The sequence below is a fragment of the Hyperolius riggenbachi genome, chromosome 11, assembly GCF_040937935.1.
Source record: "Hyperolius riggenbachi isolate aHypRig1 chromosome 11, aHypRig1.pri, whole genome shotgun sequence".
Lineage (NCBI taxonomy): Eukaryota > Metazoa > Chordata > Amphibia > Anura > Hyperoliidae > Hyperolius > Hyperolius riggenbachi.
Window position 1 is genome coordinate 13,406,570 of NC_090656.1, and position 24,831 is coordinate 13,431,400.

Sequence of the window (24,831 nt, forward strand, 5' to 3'; positions counted from 1 at the left end):
CAGAAAATAACGTAATGCAGCAATGTTTCACCAGAAAATAATCGTAATCCAGCAATGTTTCACTAGAAAATAATCGTAATGCAGCAATGTTTCACTAAAAAATAATCGTAATGTGTTCAGCGTTTCACCAGAAAATAGTCATAACGCAGCAATGTTTCACCAGAAAATAAAGTAATGCGGCAATGTTTCACCAGAAAATAATCGTAATGCAGCAATGTTTCACCAGAAAATAACGTAATGCAGCAATGTTTCACCAGAAAATAATCATAATGTGGAAATGTTTCACCAAAAAATAATCGTAATGTGGGTAGCATCTCACTAGAACATCATTGTAATATAGCAATGTTTCACCAGAAAATAATCGTAATCGGTCTCCGCCCCCCGCGGCAGCGCCCCAGGCGGACCAGGCACCCCTGTATATCATAAATCTACTGATAAAAATAATGATTTACTGTCTGAAACAGGGATATGGAGGATGACATATTAATTTCCTTTTAAACAATGCACATTGCCTGGCTGTCCTGCTGATGATCATCTCCCTCAAATATAGACCATGAACAAGCATTCAGCTCAGATGTTTCTGACTGAAATCTGACTGTATTAGCTGCATGCTTGTTTCAGGTGTGTGATTCAGACACTACTGCAGCCAAATAGATCAGCAGGACTGCCAGGCAACTGGTATTGTTTAAAAGGAAATAAATATGGCAAACAGCATATACCCCTCTCAGTTCAGGTTCCCTTTAAAGCAGCCATCCACAGCCACTGATTGATACTATACCACAAAGTCAGTACGAAACAGCCCACCGTGTAACATACTATCAGATGTCCTGATTTGCCACCAATTATTTCACCATGACTCATGGCACTCTGCATTTAAATATCTAATTGTGTTATCCGCCTCCAACGGGGTTAACTTAGGTCACAAGAGGAAGGATCTAACATAAATATCTGGTCGGCTATGCTGAGTAGACTGTCAGACAGATCAATACATCTTCCGCAGTGCTGTATAGAGTATATATTGCCTTGTCGCTAACTGTCCCTACCATAGTCATATGTCTATGTATACAATGAACAGAGGCGCCAAAAGTATAAGATTAGATTAGATGAGCTTAAAAACCAACTTAAATGGCAAAATTGAAGGAGGAAGTGGTGGTCTTACCTCCCTCAAGCAGACACGACAACGACTGCGATTCAGACAGTCAAACACATTTATTAGGAACTCCAAAAAGAAATGCAACGCGTTTCGCAGGTTCAACCCCACTTCATCAGGCAATATAGGGAGGAGTATCAAACAATCTGCACAAGGATTCAAATTAAGCGCCTCTGTGTGTTAATTTGAATCCTTGTGCAGATTGTTTGATACTCCTCCCTATATTGCCTGATGAAGTGGGGTTGAACCTGCGAAACGCGTTGCATCTCTTTTTGGAGTTCCTAATAAATGTGTTTGACTGTCTGAATCGCAGTCATTGTCGTGTCTGCTTGAGGGTGGTAAGACCACCACTTCCTCCTTCAATTTTGCCATTTAAGTTGGTTTTTAAGCTCATTTAATCTAATCTTATACTTTTGGCGCCTCTGTTCATTGTATACAATTTTGAGTCCACCCTTGGTGGAGGGTTGCTACCCTTTTTTCCTGTCTACAGAGAGCGACTTCTTAATCCTGAGTGGGGTCAGGACAATCTCCCCACCTGCCTTTACAGTGGTTGCCTGCTGGTGACCCTGACTTGTGAGTATTTAGCAATACAAACTTATTGCCACCTTGTCCAGTACGAATTACACTATTGGGGCTCTTGGTGTTCCCTGTTTTTATATGTCTATGTATGTATCGTGCAGTGCATGTATCATAGTCGAGGGTCAATTTGGGGGGAAGCCAATTAAATTATCTGTATGTTTTTGGGATGTGTGAGGAAACCTGAATGTCTGGAGGAAACCCACACAGACGCAGGGAGAACATACAAACTCCTTGCAGATAGTGACCTGGCTGGGAAGGGTGTGTCCCAAACGTTGCGGGACGCTGGTCTTCCAGAGTAGAGGGATTGTCCCGTTGCTGCGGCGTGATCCGGACTCCAGGTTTGTATTTATACTGTTATGTTTCCCTGCATTCCAAGCAGTATTCAGTTATGTAGGACACCTCATTCTATCACTCCTGGCATCTCCAGCGGCGTCCTCAGGGTTTCCTCCTTGTTCTCGGCTGAGCGCTGCCTGTATAAACCGGTCATTACTCACAACGTTCTCATATTTGCCGCAGCTGTTCCATGTGCAAAGGTCAGTCAGGTGACCCAGGGATGGTTCCGGAACAGACGCTTCCCCAGCGCACAGCCTTATTATCTGATTCTCCCCCCGCCCACTGTTGAGAGCGTAAAGAGCACCTGTAGGGAAAAAAAAGGTGGTATTCAACTCGAGAGGGGGAAGCCCCTGGATCCGGAAGAGGCTACCCCCATCCAGGGCCGGTTCTAGACTTTTTGCCGCCTGAGGCAAACTTGTGAGGATCCCCCCCCTCCCCCATAGGTAGTATAAGTTCCCCCAGTATAGAAAGCCTGGAGGGGGAAGCAGCCAAGAAGAGGGGCAGTGGACACAGCGGTGGGGAGGTGGGGTCAGACCTGGGTCACCCCCCCCCCCCCCCCCCCCGTCCGCTCTCCCCCTCCAGCTATGTGCGCAGAGTAAGAGTGTCAGCAGCGGGCGGGGAAGGAAATTACTCACCTCGTTCCAAGCGATGCGTATCCATAGCTCGTCACTTCCTGCAATGCCGCCCACTATACGCGGAAGGAAGAGGTGACGCGAGTAATTATTTCCCCGCCCACTGCTGACACTCTTACTCTGTGCACATAGCTGGAGGGGGAGAGGGGACAGGGAGACCCAGGTGAAGGTCCCCCGTACCTACCACTAAGCCCGCTGCCCCCCTTCCTGGCTGCTACCCCCTCCAGCTCGGTGCCCCCCCCCACGTGGGCCCCGCTCCCCCATTTCTACCGCCTGAGGAACCTGCCTCGCCCTGCCTCATGGGTAGTCTGGGGCTTCCCCCATGCTCTTCCACCGGCCCCTTACAACACGGAGACCCCCGAAAAAAACACGCACTGATGCTTATCGACGGCTCGTGAATGTGCAGTAGCACAGACCTGCTCGGGCTTGGTTTTTTTCTGCAGGAGCCCAAGCGGGTCTGTATTACTGGGCAGGCAAAGTACGGCAATGCTTGGGAGGGTTCTCATCGCTGGTTCCACCTGGCTGAGAAGGCCGGGGGAAGCAGGGGCGTAACTAGAAATCACTGGGTCCCTCTGCAAAACTTTGGATGGGGCACCCTCCCCCTGCACACTGAATAGGGACTGTCTACAAATCTTTGTCCACAAAACTTTTTATGACTCCTTATCAGTGGCTAAGCAGATGCTGTCATTAGAACAATTGTGCAGAGAGCAGAAAGTTTTTTTCTCTCCTTGCCCTTAGTTGTCAATCTCTCAGGACAGGGCCCCATCTGGCTTCTGCCCCCCCCCTGTGGATGCATCCCTTGCAGGGTCTATTGTTACTCTCCTGGGGGGAAGCCTTCGCAGGATCCAAAGGCTATCCCTTCCAGAGAGAAGTATCTACAAAATGCTGAAGCACCGCAAAGGTTTGCTTTAACTATTTGCTCACTGTGTAGTAAAGCATTGAACCCCTCCCCCACCCTCCGCATCACCCACCACTACCACTTATTATCACCCTTTCCTGCCTGCAGTACGAAACTATTTCCTAACGCCGTTGTATTTTACCTGATTTCATGATAAAGCGGACCTGAACTCAGAGCTTCCTCTCTGCTCTAAAAGACAAACAACAGCATAATGACCTTTAAAGGAAAACATTTCTTTGTTACAGCTGATACAAATCCTGCAATTAATCTGCAGTGTCTACTTCCTGCTTTTATGGAAGCAGATATAGGGTTAACATCCTGTGTTTACAAAATAACTACTCTGTAGAGGCAGCCGGCTGACAGCACTGAGAGACTTGTGATTAAATTCCGAAGGTGCAGCGAATCCTTTACGAAAGCTGATTCAGTTATCTGTCTTTGGAAGCAGCGTAATTATTATGTGTTTGTTTATAGACTTGTGATTAGCCACAGATGAGGGGGAATTAGACAGGCTAAACTCTCTAAATACATACAGGGTGCATTTCTCTGTGTTTTCCTTCTGTCCTGTGCAAGAGTTCAGCTCCACTTTGACAGGAACCAGGGCCGGTTCTCTCATGAAGCAAGGTGAAACACTTGCATCAGGCGGCAGAGATTACACGGGCAGCATTTTTGTACTGTGTTTACACTAACAGCATGCAGTCAGAGTAAGAGGAGAAGCGAGAGGAGAGCGAGGTGAAGAGGTCATCAGTGGTGAAAAGCAGCTTGTTGTGCTGTGTGAGGAGTCTGACAGTGAGTGAGGAGGGGGGAGGCAGGAGAGCATCATTGGGGAGAAGCAGCTTGTTGTGCTGTGTGAGGAGTCTGACAGTGAGTGAGGAGGGGGGAGGCAGGAGAGCATCATTGGGGAAAAGCAGCTTGTTGTGCTGTGTGAGGAGTCTGACAGCGAGTGAGGAGGGGGGAGGCAGGAGAGCATCATTGGGGAAAAGCAGCTTGTTGTGCTGTGTGAGGAGTCTGACAGTGAGTGAGGAGGGGGGAGGCAGGAGAGCATCATTGGGGAGAAGCAGCTTGTTGTGCTGTGTGAGGAGTCTGACAGTGAGTGAGGAGGGGGGAGGCAGGAGAGCAGCATTGGGGAGAAGCAGCTTGTTGTGCTGTGTGAGGAGTCTGACAGTGAGTGAGGAGGGGGGAGGCAGGAGAGCAGCAGTGTTTCATTTGGCTTGCACAGCAGAAGGGAGGAGGTGGCACTGATGTCCTGACTGAGGAGGAATGGAGTGGCTGAGGGTGAGCAGTGTGTGTCACAGACTCACAGCCAGCCAGTGTGCTACTGTGTTGAGCTGCAGCATGTCATGTGAGAACATTAAATAAAGTAGAGTAAATTGTGCTGTGTGATCATTCTAAATGTTGGGGGTGATCCACACAAGTTTTCCTCAGGCAGCAAAAAGTCTACAATTGGCCACGACAGGCACCTGAACCGAGAGGAACACAGAGGCTGCCATCTTCATACTCTGGCATTAGAAACGCCCCTTCCCCTGCTCTGAATGGCCAGCTCCGCCTCTCCCCCGCCTCCCTGTGCTATGTGATGGGACACGTCTAACCAGAGCAGTAGCGTCGTGACACTGGGGTTGCGCCAATCCCCCCTCCCCCAAAACGCAACTTGCCCATTACAGGATGCAGGAGCGGTGGTAAGTATGCTATCTGATTCAGCTAGCCCTCAGGTAGTATGTTTGTTTGTTTTTTAAACAAAAATCCATCCCGGATTCTCTTTAAAGTGAACCCGAGGTGAGAGTGATATGGAGGCTGCCATATTTATTTCCTTTTAAGCAATAAAAGTTGCCTGGCAGTCCTGCTGATCCTCTGCCTGAAATACTTTCAGCCACAGGCCCTGAACAAGCATGCAGTAAATCAGGTGTTTCTGACATTATTGTCAGATCATGCTTCTTTCTGGTGTAATTCACTTTAAAGCAGTAGGATCAGCTATATTATGCCAGGGAAAAAACACATATATAAGTAGATAAATACTTGATCTACTTACATAACATATGTATTGCACTGTCCATGTTTTGATTTAAGTGAATGTTATACAGTAAATGAAGAGAATTCTGTTCCTGGTGGGGGCCATGTCTTTTGCCCACAGTTTGAGGCTAAATCCTGATGTCATTTCTGCCCTTAAATTTTTTTTTCTTTTCTCCTCCAATCACTGAGTCACCTCAGCCTTGCTTGTAAACACGAGTGAGCAGCGGATCGTGTTTCAGATAGGCAGCTCGGCAGGGAAATAAATGGAAGAGGAGGAATATATTATAGATAAAAAGAACTCCCAGTGTGCGACTATTTGGGACTGACTATTAAAGGGCCAGTGCTCCTAAAGTATGTGATAACTCCAAACCATAACAGCAGAAAAAGTTTTGAATGCAGGACTAGCATCTTTATCACTTAATACACTCAGACCAGTTGCTGTTGCAATTTAATTTTTAACGTGACAAATCCCACTTTAAGGAACCCTGAAGTGAGAGAGATATGGATGCTGCCATACTTATTTCCTTTTAAACAATGCACATTGCCTAGCTAACCTGCTTATCCTCCGACCTTTAATACTTTTAGCCATAGACCCTGAACAAGCATGCAGCAGATCAGGTGGTGAACAAGCATGCAGCAGATCGGATGTTTCTGACAAGATTAGCTGCATGCTTGTTTCTGGTGTGTTATTCAGACATAGTATAAAAGGAAATAAACATGGCAGCCTCCATACGCCTCTCGCTTCAGTTTCCCTTTAAAAACACTCTCCGCTTCTAGATTTATCAGTGAAGAGGGATCAAGGTTTATCCACTGCCAAGTGTTCTGTTATTCTCATTATTCTTTCTTAATATACTCTTGGATATATTTATATATTTTTTTATAATCCGTAAAAGTTATCGATATGCGAGGGCAGCTGAATGAAGGCAGAGAGACATTATTCATTGCCTGGATGAGACGGATCAGCAGCCACAGATATGATTCACCTGGAGGGCCTCTCCTCCCCACCTCGGCACAGATACGCAGTCTCTCCATTCATGATGAAGCTGCCAGGCCTATGAAAGCCGGGGTGATACCGCTACTCACAGATTAGATTTTTATTACTGATCGGTGAGCTCCTCCGAACGTTAAGATTTCATTTAGATCCTCGTCATCAAACAATGACTGATCCTGCATAGCCGTACGGAGGGATTAACTGACTGGCGACTGTAAAGCGCGTAATGTTGGGATCTGGCTGCAGGCGATGGCGCTCGCTGCCTGTCACCACTCACAAAGCAAATTGGGACGGAGACGGGAGGCAGGCAGCGGAGTGACAGGCGACAGCCGTTGTCAGCAAAGTGGATGGGAGTTAAACTAGCATAAAAGATGATGTCAAGGAATGAATGGAGTGGAGATTGGCTATAAATAATAAGAAGCCAGATGTAGCAGAAAGTGTTCAGTAAGTGAGATGAGTGGGAATGTTCATCTCTAATCGTCGGGATGGCTGTAGAGGCCTCAGCTTAGAGCCCCGATATTACATGGGGCAGCAGCATTCCAACACAAGGAAACTGCAGCAAGTCTAATTACCCCACGCAGCAAAAACATTAAAGGACACCCGAGGTGACATGTGACTTGATGAGATATATGTATGTACAGTGCCTAGCACACAAATAACTAGGCTGTGTTCCTTTTTACTTTCTCTGCCTGGAAGAGTTAAACATCAGGTATGCAAGTGACGGTTAGTGTCCAGGTCGGGGCCGGGTCGGACCGGGTCAGACTATAGCATAACCCTCACTGATAAGTAATTACAGCCATAAAACACTTTCCTGGCAGTAAATGGCTTCTGAGAGCAGGATAGAGATAAAAAGGGTTCATAGATTTGAGCTCTGGCATACTTCAGTGAAGGTGTCATTGAGCAGAGACAATGAAACAGTAAAAACTTAAAAACTAGATTTAAATAAAAACATTTTTTGGAGAAGGAGGATGGAGAAAATTTTTTTTCTCATCAGTTTATTTTCACCTCGGATGGAAGAACGGAGGAACTGTAGTCAAAATAACAATGACTAAAATTGCTTATTTATTCATTTGTATTAAGTCAGTGTTTGTCTATTGTAAAATGTTCCCTCTACCCATTTACTGAAACCAGGATATTTAACATAAAAGTGGGTGGTTGCTTTGTACAGAAGAGGGCTGCACAAAGAAGGGGGGCTACAAGAAAGACTCTCATAAACAAGGCATATAATGATCATTTCACCCCTTCAGGACCATCGTAGGTAAAATCTATGTCCTGTTAGTCTGCATCAGTGTCTGGGAAGTATATTGATGAGATCGAGGTGCTCAAGTCTGTTTGTTACGGCCAGAAGACACATTTTTGGTTGCTACTGACCCGATGAAGTGGGAAATGCCGAAGAAACAGGATTTCTGACCCTGCTGTGCAATAAGCTCTTGAACTATTCAGTTGCTACTTTGGCTTCTTTATGCTCTACGGGGAGAGGTAAGGCAACTATACCTCTCCTTTTAAAACGTTTTTTTTTCTTTTGCATATTTTTGGGTGCCTCCAACCACCCGCTAGCTCTAATCTCCTGGTTGGCCCTACATCTGACAACTACCTACACTAAGCTGCTAGAATTTCCAGAACCTTTATTGCAGACTCTTACCTCTTATACAGATTGCGAGACAGGAAGTGGTCACCTTGAAGGAAGTGGTAATCGAAAGACCAAGTTTCTGAAACTCGAAGCCTGAAAATCAGTCCGGGTCAGACTATAGCATAACCCTCACTGATAAGTAATTACAGCCATAAAACACTTCCCTGTCAGTAAATGGCTTCTGAGAGCAGGAAATAGATAAATAGGGTCAATAGTTCATAGATGTGAGCTCTGGCATACTTCAATGAAGGAGTCAATGAAACAGTAAAAACTTAAAAACTAGATTTAAAGAGAATCTGTACTGTAAAATTCTTACAATAAAAAGCATACCATTCTATTCATCATGTTCTCCTGGGCCCCTCTGTGCTGTTTCTGCCACTCCCTGCTGAGATCCTGGCTTGTAATTGCCATTTTTATGCAGTGTTTACAAAGAAAAGACATAGCAAGTGATAGGCTGAGAGTAGCTCAGTGTGTGAGTCATACAGAGTGTGCAGGGGGCGTGGAGAGGGTGTGTATAGCTTCTATCCAATCACAAGCAGCACAGCACATTCCAGCCTGACTGCCTCAGCCCGACAGAGCCGACAGAGTAGAGAAGATTAGATCATATAACTAGAGATAATACAGCCACTGTGCAACTAGGAAAGGCTGCAGTAAGACAGAGCACATTAGAACAGCTATAGGAACTTATAGGATAGAAGAAATAAGGCTCAACATTTTGTTACAGAGTCTCTTTAAAGATAAAATAAAATGGTGGGATATCTAAAAAAGTCATTTTTAGGAGGAGGAGGATAAATACAATTGTTTTTCTCATCAGTTTATTTTCACCTCGGACGTCCTTTAAAGATAGTAAGGCGATCCCATAAGGAAAAGGATTACCCTATGCGTTTTGAATATAGGCACTCTCCAAAAGATAGTTTGTAAGGCCTTAGGAAGCTAAATAGTTCATTTCTTCTACACGTAAATAACTGCTCTTGGAAGATGGGATTTTAGGGGTGCTTTGTACACCACACTTTTGGGCCCATAAAATGTAAATTACTTGTTAGGTTTAAAAATTAAACTTGAATGCCAAATAAAATGAAGAGGTAATATTTAATCATTACATTACAAACCATCTTGCGTAGCACTGATATATCTCTAACTAATCTTGTAATGAAAAAGTAGTTACAGTTAAAAACCCGAAAACGTCTAAAGCAACTCTCTGATGGCTTGAAAATCCGAGCTCAGACCAGAGTCTATTGTGACCAAATGATGAAATCTGCTAATTAAAATTAAGCTAAATTGCGCATACATTTTCGCTTATACGTAATCACGATTTGTAAATTCAATTGATTTCATTTAGTCTTTCGTAATTTTGCCTAAAATTTCGTAATTTTGTACCGAATTTGTCAGCGAGTAGCAAAGCCATTTTGCTACACCAAAATTGCTACATATGTTGTGGAGAATAGTGGGTACAAGTCAGAAAAAGAATTTTCCAAAAAGACCTTGTAGTTTTTGAGAAACTCTTTTTTACAAATGCAAAGAAAAAATGTTTTTTAAACTCAGAAAAATGGCAGTTTAAAACCCATTTTTCTTTGCACTTTTAAAATTGATTTTCTCAAAATCTACAGTCTTTTTGAAAAATTATTTTTTTGACTTGCACCCAACTATTCTGCTTAACATATGTATCAATTTCGGTAGCAATAGCATGTATGGGGGGGCTTTGGTATTAACCGCTAAATTCAGCACGAAATTATGCAAATTTCGCAAAAATGACGTGAAAATTTATGCGACATTAATAAATATTACTATTACATACGAAATTAATTCTCGATTTTTTCTGACATTTAGCATTACAATTACGATGCGTAATTGCGAATTTCGATGCAAAATTTTGGCCCACCACTGATTGTGACAACCTCCTCTGAAAAGGATGTAATCCTGCCTCTAACCTCCATAGAGTCTTGTCTCAGCGCTGTATGCAAAATATCCTTCAATAAGTAACGTTATTGAACTAATCAGGGAAATCACTGGTCATTCTTGAGAGACACTTTGGTTCCTCCAAGTTCAATAGTTACTAACCATCCCACAAGGTGAGGTACGTAACATGGCTTATAGGCTGTTGGCGGCACACACAAAGCATGATGGGAAGTCTATAAGTCCACGAAGCCTTTAGATGACTTTGCTTTCAAGCACGGTTTTAATATTAATAATCACATATTGTGTATAAGCTAAAAATTGCAGATTTATTCCCAGATCATCACTATAGACCTTTCCCTGGTCTGATCCCTTGAGGTAAAGGAGTTGATGTAGAACGGACAATGCTGCGATCATAGCCAGGAAAAACTGGAACTGACGGGTTCCTCTCCCATCCTTTCTTCCAGGAACAGAAGCTGCTGGACTTTATAACAATGATGAGGAAATAGGTTCATCACTTGAGGTTCACAGAGAGTCTGTAGGTCCGAGTTCGCCGTGTCCTGGCGGTTATCATATAACTGCTTGAGGTAGTGGTAGACCTCCCAGAATCCATCTTCTCCCAGAAGCCGAATACAGTTTCTGCACACAGAGAAAAGGAGGACACATCAGTATTTGGAATACTTGGAATATTACACATGAAGGGGTCTAACCAACCAGGGAGGAATTCTGAATAACTACGGGCAGCTTAACACATTAATTTGTATTTCAAACCTCTTCTGGACAGAAATAACCTCAGCACTGCCAATCCTAAGTCGTAGAAGGACAGTGGGGGCAGGAAACCAAATAGGCTCCAAATAATAAAAGACTACACTACTTTCACTCTCTGCCACTTTAATTCTTTGTGCAAATAGACCTCTCTGGTATCTTGATGTGCCTAGTATGTAGACTGAGGATGGATCACCCACATACTGCCTACAAGACTCACTGTGACCTCTTAAGAAGCACTCTGTTTTGTGGCGCACAGTGGGAGGACAGAGTACCAGCAGAAGCACTCTTGGGGGGAGTATGATGGCAGGACCAGCAGAAGCACTCCTGGGAAGAGGTGTATGATGGGAGGACCAGGGATAGGCAGAAGCACTCCTGGGAAGGGGAGGATTATGGGAGGAGCCCATCATACCAGCAGAAGCACTCCTGGGAAGGGGAGTATGATGGGAGGACCAGGGACCAGCAGAAGCACTCTTGGGGGGAGTATGATGGCAGGACCAGGGACCAGCAGAAGCACTCCTGGGAAGAGGTGTATGATGGGAGGACCAGGGATAGGCAGAAGCACTCCTGGGAAGGGGAGGATTATGGGAGGAGCCCATCATCCTCCCATCATACCAGCAGAAGCACTCCTGGGAAGGGGAGTATGATGGGAGGACCAGGGACCAGCAGAAGCACTCCTGGGAAGAAGAGGATAATGGGAGGACCAGGGACCAGCAGAAGCACTCCTGGGAAGGGAAGGATGATGGGAGGAGCAGGGACCAGCAGAGCACTCCTGGGAATTAGAGTATGATGGGAGGAGCAGGGACCAGCAGAGGCACTCCTGGGAAGGGGAATATGATGGGAGGACCATGGACCAGCAGAAGCACTCCTAGGAAGAAGAGTATGATGGGAGGACCATGGACCAGCAGAAACACTCCTGGGAAGAAGAGTATGATGGGAGGACCATGGACCAGCAGAAACACTCCTGGGAAGGGGAGGATGATGGGAGGACCAGGGACCAGCAGAAGCACTCCTGGGAAGGGGAGGATGATGGGAGGAGCAGGGACCAGCAGAAGCACTCCTGGGAAGGGGAGTATGATGGGAGGAGCAGGGACCAGCAGAATCACTCCTAGGAAGAAGAGTATGATGGGAGGACCATGGACCAGCAGAAGCACTCCTGGGAAGGGAAGGATGATGGGAGGAGCAGGGACCAGCAGAAGCACTCCTGGGAAGGGAAGTATGATGGGAGGACCAGGGACCAGCACAAGCACTCCTGGGAAGAAGAGTGTGATGGGAGGAGCAGGGACCAGCAGAAGCACTCCTGGGAATGGGAAGAATAATGGGAGGAGCAGGGACCAGCAGAAGCACTCCTGGGAAGGGGAGGATGATGGAAGGTCCAGGGTCTAGCTAAAGCTCTCCTTGGGAGAGGGAAGGATGATGGGAGGTGCAGGGACCAGCAGAAGCTCTCATGGGAAGGGGAGGATGATGGGAGGACCATGGACCAGCAGAAGCACTCCTGGGGAGAGGGGAGGAGGATGGGAGGACCAGGGACCAGCAGAAGCACTCCTGGGGAGAGGGGAGGATGATGGGAGGACAGGGGACCAGCAGAAGCATTCCTGGAAAGAGGATGATGGGAGGACCAGGGACCAGCAGAAGCACTCCTGGAAATGGGAGTATGATGGAAGGACAGTGGACCAGAATAAGCACTCCTGGGAAGGTGAGTATGATGGGAGGAGCAGGGACCAGCCGCAGCTCTCCTGGAAAGGGGAGTATGATGGGAGGTCCAGAGACTAGCAGGAGCCATCTTGGGGAGAGAAGGGTATGATGGGAGGACAGGGGAATAGCAGAAGGTGGTCTCTCTTCCTTCCCTTTCTTCTTTTTTGTCATTCCCATGCACTTTTTGTGTTGCGACAGGCTGTTTTGGTTTTTGTTCTGTATTACCTTTTTGTGCGATTAACTGATGCGCACATTCCTGTACATATTAGCATGTATGTGATACTGTGTTTTGTAGTTGACATGTATATCTACATTTGCTTTCTTTTTGTGAAAAATATTAATAAAAAGATATACAAAAAAAAAAGAAAGAAAAAGAAATCGCAGGACACAGAAAATAATAAAATGGTCACGAAATAAATTGTTCCAGTTTAAACCCTGGGAGGCATAAAGAAAGTTTCTTAGCTCGGAGCACAAAGCTCCTCGCTGTTGTCCTCGCATAACGCTTGTGGAAGATGAACTTCACAAACGCACGCCCGAAACCGAATGAGGAAATTTGGGCTGGAAGTGCCCTTTAAATCTCAGCTCATTGCTTGAGCGTCAAAATCGCTGTTGTCTCACGGTTGTGTTTCGTATTCCCTTTTACTGTAAACAGTTCCTTTTATTGTTTGTCGTGCGCTTTTATTATTCTCTGGGGCCCATTTTGATTTTTAAGTGTTTGGAAACGTCTGCCTCAGTGAGCACGACGGTCCTGACAGCACGTCAGCGATGTCTCGTTATCTGAGGCACGCCATAACGCAGCACTTTTTTAACAACTCCTTCCATCTGGTACTAATGTAGGTGAGGAAAAGCAGTCACACCCCGCTGTGGGGCAGATCTACACGTCCACTACCTTGTAAATGAAGACAGATCGACTTTCTGTGCCATCCTGCGGATATTCATAATACTGCTATACGGGCGGTATGTCACCTCCTGGGGAGACGCGAGTCGCTTACTGAGGACAAGACATCTATTCTGTGCTATTTATACCTCTGACCTCAAAACAGATGTATGCTCAGTGCATAATATGGCTTTGGGTAGAGCTCTTTTCTTTATACAACCTAGTAAAATGGACTCAAATATTTTATAGGCCGAACTAGGATTACTAGAAATACAGGAGATGCCTAAAAATGAGAACATAATTAAAATAAATGAAATAACTAAGTGGAAACCCCAGCATACATTTAGCATAGAGTGGGATGCAAAAGTTTGGGCAACCTTATTAATCTTCATAATTTTCCTGTATAAATCGTTGGTTGGTTGGTTAAATATATCATATAAAAGACATACACAGTGACCCTAACCTTCCAACCGCTTGGCCCAACAGTAATCTTCCTACTGCTATGCCTAACATAGCACTAGGCCCAGCACTAACCATCCTATTACAATGCCCAACGTTAACCTTCCTACCACTACACCTTATTGCCCCAAAGCACACATACAACCTCTGTCAACTGACAATCATTTTGGGGCCTTGCAGGATCACCCCTTATCAAGGTATCAAGATAGGAGATTGTCTGTCTTGATACCTTGATAAAGGGGAATACAGCGAGGCCCTGAAACGATCATCGGTTGACGGAGGTCGTATGTGTGGAAGATTCAGAGATTTGGTCGGCACCAGATAACTCAGCAGACTGATTAAGCGGATCGAGTGCCCTGGTTGTGCCTCCAGATAGCAACCCGCATGTTAATAGCCAAGAAGTAGAAAAACAAGTGCATGTTTGTATGTATTTATTGCAACACTGCACTTTGACTCTCTGTACATGTTATTTCTTCTGATGAAGCCGTATAACCTGTGAAACGGCTGTCAGGTCTTGTTGGATTAAGCATGCGTTAAAGATAACCCACTTGAAACTGGTTGGTGCCAGGAATCTTTTCTACTTCTTGGTTATATACATGCTGGTGGTATTTGTGCATTGGGACAATAAAATGTCAGATCCTGGAATCCAGAGGGTGGAACCGCATCATTACCTTTTGACTGAAGTCTGACTGGATTAGCATCCTGCTTGTTTCAGGTGTGTGATTCCGACACTACTGCAGCCAAATAGATCAGCAGGACTGAGAAAGAACTGGTATTTTTTGGGGTTTCAAAATCTCTTTATTTTTCAAAAAGTCAGCTCGTACAAATACGCTAGCAAAGTTGTGATAAAGAGTACAGCTTAAAGCGGTATTGTCACCATAAAAATCAAATTTCAACAGCAACTGGTCTGAGTGTATTAAGTGATAAAGATGCTAATCCTGCATTCAAAACTTTTTCTGCTGTTATGGTTTGGAGTAATCACATTCTTTAGGAGCACTGGCCCTAGTGCCAAACAGTGCCAAAAAGATGAATGTTGGGAGTTCTTTTGAATGCTGGGAGTTCTTTTTATCTAGAATATATTCCTCCTCTTCCATTTATTTCCCTGCCTAGCTTATCACTTGTGTTTACATGCAAGGCTGAGGTGACTCAGTGATTGGATGTGTAAATAAAAAAAGGACTCTGGGAGGAGGGCAGCTAATGAATACACAATGAGCAAAAGAAGGGAGGGGGGAAAACAAGAGTCAGGGAGGATATGATGTCAGCATTAGTTTGGCAAAATAGCCACTGCCTAGAATAGGATTTTCTGCTTTTCCTTTATAAAATTCACAGGAATCATTACGTGGATAGCACAATACATCTGTTATGTAAGTAGAAGTAGTATTTCTCTACTTATATATGTGGTTTTTATTACTAGGTTAGCATGGGTGTCGCTTGTTCTTTAACAAATGAAGTCCTAACATGGACTGAAAACAAGCAGACAGTTCTTCTGAGATTCTTACATAGCGAGTAGATACATAGGTGTATATAGGCATACATGTAAAACAGCGCCAGCAAATTTGGGCGCAGGATGAAGCTGATAAATGGCTCACCCTGCTGCTGCAAAAGTCTCGGTGGTGTTAATTACTATTCCCCCTCCAGGCCGCCATGGACGCTGAGGTAAGATGTAATTTGGCTGGCAGCTCTTGCACTGTTGTAAGTAATTTGGGCACCCATCTTTCGCTAGCACCCAAATTAGCTTCTGAGCGCTGCTATAATTCTCATTACGGTCTATGTCAGCGCATGGAACGCCCAAATTTGCCGGCGCCTATTTGTTCTTTTTCGTTATAAAGGTCAGTATCTGACAGATCAGAGGAGCAGATCAGGCATAAAAGTCCCCAAGGGACTAAACTCAGTGTCTAATTCCAGAGGTTGTGGGCCCTCCAAACGAGATCCAAGGATCCCAGGTTTTAGTGAAGGCATCATCCCTATCAAAGGCTATTCTAACGTTGATACGTTTGGAGACCACTGTGGAATCTATATTCCTGAGAACAGTTGTAAAGGACAGAAGATGGCATCGCCAAGATGCAGCAATATGACACCTAGTGGCATTAGCGATATGCTGGGTTAGTTTGGGCTCACGGTGCTTTGAAAATTCTGGTTTATAACCGAGTGGCAGGATCCAAGGATCTTGGGAATGGCTCTCTTGAACACTCTTGTGAGAAGAGTATGAATCTTAGACCAAAACCTGGTCACCTGGGCAAGTCCAAAAAATATGGACTAGGGTACCATCTGCCCAGCAACCTCTAAAGCAATCTTTCAAATTATTTGGGTCTATTAGATAGAGTCTCTTGGGGATAAAATAAGTTCTATGTAAAATCCAAAACGACACCTCAATGTGAGCACTATATACAATGCTTTGAGAAAGGGTTTCAAAGGAGTCCCCCCAATCCTCCCAAGTCTATCTCAAATCCCAGATCCTGCTCCCATTTTACCATAGAGGGGTTTTTCGAGCGTACATCAAAAAAGGGCGTTGGGAAAAAAGGGCGCGTGGTGTAAACGATAAGCAGTATTATCGTTTATAAAAATATTGTGTAGAATTTCGTTTACAAATAGTGTTTTAAGAATTTATAAATCATTAAATAATGTGTATGAGATCGGCAATTCTTAAAACGTTAATCTTCCCTGTTTCTAAACTGAAACTTATAATTATGTTTGTTAAAAACCCTCCCTGTACCTATCCCTAACCCCAAGACCCCCCAGTTGGTGCCTAAACCTAAGACCCCCCTATTGGTACCTAAACCTAAGACCCCCCTGGTGGTGCCTAAACCTAAGACCCCCCTGGTGGTGCCTAAACCAAAGACGCCCCTGGTGGTGCCTAAACCTAAGACCCCCCCTGGTGGTGCCTAAAACTAACAACCCCAAAGCCCTCCCTGTACCTATCCCTAACCCCTAGATCCCCTGGGGGTGACTAAACCTAAGACCCCCCTGGTGGTGCCTAAACCTAAGACCCCCCTGGTGGTGCCTAAACCTAAGACCCCCTATGGATAATAATGTTTTACAAACATTAATAAATAAAAAATGTAAATAAACAAATTTAAATAATTTTTTGGGGTGGATAGTAATGTTTTAGAAATGTTTTACAAATAGTGGTTTAGTATCTTTATAATCGTTATTCGTCACAGGCTCATTTTGTAAAGTTAAATCATCACAAGCACAGTAATCAGGGATGAGCAGAAACTACGCCAGTGCGAATTTACGCATCGTAGTTCGCATCTACGCATCTTAGTTAGTAAGCGAAGTCTCAAAACTACGCATACGATTTTACACGTAGCGAAGTACCGTTACGCGTAGTTTACGCCCCTACGTGTAGTTCTCATGTGTATTGCGAAGTAAACTACGAATGCGCTATTTGCATCTATTTTTCCGCATACGATTGTATGCATACAAAATTACGCATTGGAAAGGGGAATGTACGCATAGAAGAGTTACTGTTACAAGCATTTTGAAGTGGAATTCATGCGTACATTTTTATGCATAATGGCATAAGCGTCCGCATGTACTACGCTACGCACTATGCGTAATTGCGTATTTGAATGCGTATTCTACGAAATGCATACGAAGCAATTATTTGGTTTTGGAGCCGTAGTTTGGCGAAGCATAATTGCGTAAAACTACGCGTATTTCCAGCGTAGCGAAGTTGGCTGACTACGACCATCCCTGACAGTAATAAAACCTTAAAAATCTCCGGGCGCCGTTTGTAAAACGTTAATAATCTCTGGCGCCTTTTTTTCCCTGTTCGGCGCCCACGATATTTATAATGGGAGTGAATGGGGCGCCCTTTTTGTCCACTTGTCTCATGCGCCCAAATCTCCTGCTTCCGTTTTTCGACACCTGTGGAGGTTGGTTATGGATAGAGTACAGAAGTGGAAAACCATAATCTTTTTGTAGTGGATCATCTGAGCAGGTACTCTAAAGCAGAGTTCCCCAACCCTGTCCTCCAGGCCCACCAACAGTGCATGTTTTGCAGAAAACCACAAACATGCACAGGTGGGGTAATTAGTGACTCAGGAAAGCTGATTAACCACCTCTGTGGACTTCTACAAAACATGCACTGTTGGTGGGCCCCGAGGACAGGGTTGAGGAACACTGCTCTAAGGGCTTGTTCACACTAGGGCCTGTTCAGGCTATGCGCGTTCCTAGACGTTTTCAGGGAACACGTACGGGTACCAAAAACGCATAGGAACGGCTCCTAATGCTTTTGAATGGGCTAGTTCACATGTATGCGTATGAGACGCATACGTTTCTCATCCGCATTGCTGCACGCAGTTCTGTGCATCACGCATAGAAACGGACGCAATGAAAGTCTATGGACGCGTATCAAAAACGCGTACTATTGCGTTTTTAGCGTCCGTTTTCCTCTGCGGTTCCCATAATTCTTTTTTTCCCCTGGGTCACGTGTGTGTGCAAAACGCAATAGAATACGCATTAGAACACAAGAAAAACGCATGCGTTTTTCAACTTGCGTTTCTTTGATTTTAAACGCATTCTTCATACGCAGATAGTCTGAACAGGCCCTAAGGGCACTTTTGGCTTTTTTCAAAATTGCCCTAAAAGCTCTTGTGCAATGACTCCCTATGAGAGAGTTCACATCTGAGCGGTTCCAATCTGCTCACCAAAGCGCTGCCTGGACCATTTTTGGGGCGATTTGCCTCAATGGAAGGTATAGGGAAATCGCAAAGCACTTGAAAAAGCACTTTGTATAGTGATTTCCCCAGCGCTTCCACGAATAAATACATTGTATTTATTCTTTTCTGGGTGAAAGCGTTCACTTCCAGACTGACGTCAGAAAGTGAAAAAACAAATCGCTCTGCAAAAGCACTTAGAAAGGCGCTTTACAAAAAACTGCAGCACGCAGGTAAGTGCCAGGAGGCGCTAATAATAATTACGCACAAAATCGCAAAACGCTGTGGTGTGAACAAGGCCTAAAAATGGGTTCTAGGAGTATCAGCTGTACCTCTCGGGAAAGTGTTTCAATAGTGTAATATTTGAAATAGTCAGAAACATTCAGAATGGGGGATACTGTAGAGGGCATCTGTCGCTGGCAGGGGCGTAGCAACAGGGGGTGCAGAGGTAGCGACCACATCGGGGCCCTTGGGCCAGAGGGGCCCCAAAGGGCCCTCCCTCAACTACAGTATTAGTGCTCTATTGGTCCTGTGCTGGTAATAATCACTTCTATATATACTTTGAATAGTGATAATCATTAACAAACTGCCCTCCTATCCCCTCTTGCACCTCTGATACTGTAGTTGCCATTGGCAGGTTTTGGTGCGCCACATCAATTGTTATGTATAGAGTGCTTGGGGGGCCCCATTGTAAAACTTGCATCAGGGCCCAAAGCTCCTTAGCTACGCCACTGGTCGCTGGGTAACGGGCATTGCTTTAAAAGGAAATAAATATGGCAGCCTCCAAACACCTCTCACCTCCAGTTAAACAGAGCTGTACAAGGATGGGGAAGGACACCCCTCCCCTTTCCAACTCTAACTGCCAACTTCCATAATCAGTAAAGCATCTAATTATCATGATTCTAAAATGTTAATGATGTTAAAAATAGTAAGACATTAAGAGAAACCATGAATGCTGCTGGTTTCTAACATTACATTAGCTTTGTTGCTAATATAAATTCTGCACTCCCCCCTCTTAAAGGGAAGGTCCAAGCAAAATAAAAAAATGAGTTTCACTTACCTGGGGCTTCTACCAGTCCCATGCAGCCATCCTGTGCCCTCGTAGTCACTCACTGCTGCTCCAGTCCCCCACTGGCAGCTTTCCGACCTCGGAGGTCGGCGGGCCACATTGCGTATGTTTTTATGCACTTCCACTAGTGCAGGAACATTAACACATACATTTTTACGCGTTAGTGGTTTAATGCGTAAAAATTGACGCATTGAACCACTAACACGTAAAAATGTATGTGTTAATGTTCCTGCACTAGTGGGAATGCGTAAAAATGTACGCAATGCGGCCCACCGACCTCCGAGGTCGGAAAGCTGCCAGCGGGGGACTGGAGCAGCAGTGAGTGACTACGAGGGCACAGGATGGCTGCATGGGGCTGGTAGAAGCCCCAGGTAAGTGAAACTCATTTTTTTATTTTGCTTGAACCTTCCCTTTAACCCGGGGAAACCTCCTGCTGGGGGCGCCCATCTGTTTAATATGCTTTTTATCCAACAAATAACATGCAACTCCTCTTTTACGTGACTTGTTTGTGGATCTCTGACATGGTTGGTAATGCAGCATCCAGTCTCATTATTATTATGATTTTATATTAAAGAGGAACCGTAGGGAAAATAACGTGATGAATAAAATTGCTTATTTTTTTTTTTACATTCATGTAAGATATTCCAGTTTTATTTTATATTTAAATCCACTTTTTAAGTTTTTACTGTTTTATTGCGTTTGCTCAATGACACATTCATTGAAGTATTCCAGAGCTAAAATCTATAAACTATTGACCCTTTTTGCTGTTTTCAGAAGCCATTTAATGACAGGAAAGTGTTTTGTAGTTGTAATTTCTTATCAGTGAGCGTCACACTGTAGTCTGACCCAGTCCTGACTCAGGCAGGAACTGCCTCTCTTTTCAGGCAGAAAAAGAAAAAAAAGGAACACAGCACAGTTATTTGTGTGCTAGGCACATCACATGCTTGTGCCACGTCGGGGAGAATGCCGATGTGGCCAACCATCACAGTAAAGGGGATAAAAAGAACCATGGCAACGGCCGGGTAGTGTTGTTGTGACATGAGGTGTGAATGGGGGACACTTGGAGGGCCCCCACAGACTCGGGGCCCTGGGGCAATTTCCCTAGGCAGGGCTTCTTGGTGCACAGCACTGCATAGCGCCTGTATTGGGCGCCCCTATAGCCACAATGCTTAAAGTGAACCTTAAGCCAGAAAAAAAATGAGTTTTACTCACCTGGGGCTTCTACCAGCCCCCTGCAGCAGTCCTGTGCCCTCACAGCCACTCACTAATCCTCTGGTCCTCCGCTGCCGGCTAGTGTACTTTTTGCCGACAGGCCCGTCAGGACTGGCCACTTTTTTCCTGCATTCCCCACTGTAATTAGCGCCATTTCGGGCTGCAACGCGTATAAAAATACGCGTTGCCGCATATCTATGCGTTCGTAATGCGGCAACGTGTATTTTTGTACACGTTGCGGTCGGGAATGCGGAAAAAGCTACGCGTGGCCAGTCCTGACGGGCCTGTCGGAAAAAACAAAACTAGCTGGCAGCGGGGGACCAGAGGATGAGTGAGTGGCTGCGAGGGCACAGGACTGCTGCAGGGGGCTGGTAGAAGCTCCAGGTGAGTAAAACTCTTTTTTTTCTGGCTTAAGTGTCCCTTTAAGTGGGCGGCACACGTAGCCACACCCCAAATGACTTCTTCCTCAGAGTTGCTACAATTTAGAGAAGGGATAGTAGATAACGCTGCCCAGACTTTCACCGGCAGTAAGGTGAGACGTTGTATGGCTCACCCTGCGCCCAAGTGGCCTGACGGCAAACTGCCATGTATGCCAATGGCCCCCTTTGCCTGTTTTGCAGCACCAGCTCTGAGGTGCTCAGAAATTTGCGTCACTGTGGATAAAGTCAGTTGACCCGCCTCTGGGCAAGAAGAACAACCCAGCAAGGTGAATGACTACCGAAAGAGTAAAGATCTGCTGCGGAGGGTATAAATGCTGGGGCACGGCGTGTATCTCCTGCGGAGGGTATGAATGCTGGGGCACGGCGTGTATCTGGGCAAGAAGAACAACCCAGCATGGTGAATGACTACCGAAAGAGTAAAGATCTGCTGCGGAGGGTATAAATGCTGGGGCACGGCGTGTATTTCCTGCGGAGGGTATGAATGCTGGGACACGGCGTGTATCTCCTGCGGAGGGTATGAATGCTGGGACACGGCGTGTATCTCCTGCGGAGGGTATGAATACTGGGGCACGGCGTGCATCTCCTGCGGAGGGTATAAATGCTGGGGCACGGCGTGTATCTCCTGCGGAGGGTATGAATGCTGGGGCATGACGTGTATCTCCTGCGGAGGGTATAAATGCTGGGGCACGGCGTGTATCTCCTGCGGAGGGTATAAATGCTGGGGCACGGCGTGTATCTCCTGTGGAGGGTATGAATGCTGGGGCACGGCGTGTATCTCCTGCGGAGGGTATGAATGCTGGGGCACGGCGTGTATCTCCTGCGGAGGGTATGAACGCTGGGGCACGGCATGTATCTCCTGCGGAGGGTATGAATGCTGGAGCACGGCGTGTATCTCCTGCGGAGGGTATGAATGCTGGGGCATGGCGTGTATCTCCTGCGGAGGGTATGAATGCTGGGGCATGGCGTGTATCTCCTGCGCAGGGTATGAATGCTGAGGCACAGCGTGTATCTCTTGTGGAGGGTATGAATGCTCGGGCACTGCGTGTATCTCCTGTGGAGGGTATGAATGCTGGGGCACAGCGTGTATCTCCTGCGGGGGGTATGAATGCTGGTGCACGGCGTGTATCTCCTGCGGAGGGTATGAATGCTGGGGCACGGCGTGTATCTCCTGTGGAGGGTATGAATGCTGGGGCACGGCGTGTATCTCCTGCGGAGGGTATGAATGCTGGGGCACGGCGTGTATCTCCTGCGGAGGGTATGAATGCTGGGGCATGGCGTGTATCTCTTGCGGAGGGTATGAATGCTGGGGCATGGCGTGTATCTCCTGCGGAGGGTATGAATGCTGGGGCACGGCGTGTATCTCCTGCGGAGGGTATGAATGCTGGGGCATGGCGTGTATCTCTTGCGGAGGGTATGAATGCTGGGGCATGGCGTGTATCTCTTGCGGAGGGTATGAATGCTGGGGCACGGCGTGTATCTCCTGCGGAGGGTATGCATGCTGGGGCACGGCGTGTATCTCCTGCGGAGGGTATGAATGCTGGGGCACGGCGTGTATCTCCTGCGGAGGGTATGAATGCTGGGGCACGGCGTGTATCTCCTGCGGAGGGTATGAATGCTGGGGCATGGCGTGTATCTCCTGCGGAGGGTATGAATGCTGGGGCACGGCGTGTATCTCCTGTGGAGGGTATGAACGCTGGGGCACGGCGTGTATCTCCTGCGGAGGGTATGAATGCTGGGGCACGGCGTGTATCTCCTGTGGAGGGTATGAACGCTGGGGCATGGCGTGTATCTCCTGTGGAGGGTATGAATGCTGGGGCACGGCGTGTATCTCTTGCGGAGGGTATGAATGCTGGGGCATGGCGTGTATCTCCTGCGGAGGGTATGAATGCTGAGGCACCGCGTGTATCTCTTGTGGAGGGTATGAATGCTGGGGCACGGCGTGTATCTCCTGCGGAGGGTATAAATGCTGGGGCACGGCGTGTATCTCCTGTGGAGGGTATGAATGCTGGGGCACGGCGTGTATCTCCTGTGGAGGGTATGAATGCTGGGGCACGGCGTGTACCTCCTGCAGAGGGTATGAATGCTGGTGCACGGCGTGTATCTCCTGCGGAGGGTATGAATGCTGGGGCACGGCGTGTACCTCCTGCAGAGGGTATGAATGCTGGGGCACGGCGTGTATCTCCTGCGGAGGGTATGAATGCTGGGGCACGGCGTGTATCTCCTGCGGAGGGTATGAATGCTGGGGCACGGCGTGTATCTCCTGCGGAGGGTATGAATGCTGGGGCACGGCGTGTATCTCCTGCGGAGGGTATGGATGCTGGGGCACGGCGTGTATCTCTTGTGGAGGGTATGAATGCTGGTGCACGGCGTGTATCTCCTGCAGAGGGTATGCATGCTGGTGCACGGCGTGTATCTCCTGCGGAGGGTATGAATGCTGGTGCACGGCGTGTATCTCCTGCGGAGAGTATGAATGCTGGGGCACGGCGTGTATCTCCTGCAGAGGGTATGAATGCTGGGGCACGGCGTGTATCTCCTGCAGAGGGTATGAATGCTGGGGCACGGCGTGTATCTCCTGCGGAGGGTATGAATGCTGGGGCACGGCGTGTATCTCCTGCGGAGGGTATGAATGCTGGGGCACGGCGTGTATCTCCTGCGGAGGGTATGCATGCTGGGGCACGGCGTGTATCTCCTGTGGAGGGTATGAATGCTGGGGCACGGCGTGTATCTCCTGCGGAGGGTATGAATGCTGGGGCACAGCATGTATCTCCTGCGGAGGGTATGAATGCTGGGGCATGGCGTGTATCTCCTGCGCAGGGTATGAATGCTGAGGCACCGCGTGTATCTCTTGTGGAGGGTATGAATGCTCGGGCACTGCGTGTATCTCCTGCGGGGGGTATGAATGCTGGGGCACGGCGTGTATCTCCTGCTGAGGGTATGAATGCTGGGGCACGGCGTGTATCTCCTGCGGAGGGTATGAATGCTGGGGCACAGCGTGCATCTCCTGCGGTGGGTATGAATGCTGGGGCACGGCGTGCATCTCCTGTGGAGGGTATGAATGCTGGGGCACGGCGTGTATCTCCTGCGGAGGGTATGAATGCTGGGGCACGGCGTGTATCTCCTGTGGAGGGTATGAATGCTGGGGCACGGCGTGTATCTCCTGCGGAGGGTATGAATGCTGGGGCACGGCGTGTATCTCCTGCGGAGGGTATGAATGCTGGGGCATGGCGTGTATCTCCTGCGGAGGGTATGACTGCTGGGGCACCGCGTGTATCTCTTGCGGAGGGTATGACTGCTGGGGCACGGCGTGTATCTCTTGAGAAGGGTATGAATGCTGGGGCACGGCGTGTATCTCCTGCGGAGGGTATGCATGCTGGGGCACGGCGTGTATCTCCTGCGGAGGGTATGAATGCTGGGGCACGGCGTGTATCTCCTGCGGAGGGTATGAATGCTGGGGCACGGCGTGTATCTCCTGCGGAGGGTATGAATGCTGGGGCACGGCGTGTATCTCCTGCGGAGGGTATGAATGCTGGGGCACGGCGTGTA

General features: G+C 47.0%; 1 protein-coding gene across 6 annotated transcripts in view; it reads right to left on the reverse strand.

The window, feature by feature from the left end:
• The window catches only part of LOC137538028 (serine/threonine-protein kinase Nek11-like), a 468,978-nt gene that overhangs the window by 41,637 nt on the left and 402,510 nt on the right, over nt 1-24,831 (reverse strand). For 5 of the 6 annotated variants that reach the window (XM_068259961.1, XM_068259962.1, XM_068259960.1 and 2 more), the window contains one exon: nt 9,890-10,749. The exons of the other annotated variant lie outside the window; for it this stretch is intronic. In XM_068259961.1, the coding sequence (XP_068116062.1) occupies nt 10,524-10,749 (226 nt within the window). In that variant the 3' untranslated portion in view covers nt 9,890-10,523. Of the gene's footprint in view, nt 1-9,889; nt 10,750-24,831 lie in introns of those variants that run through there. 6 annotated transcript variants of the gene reach the window in all.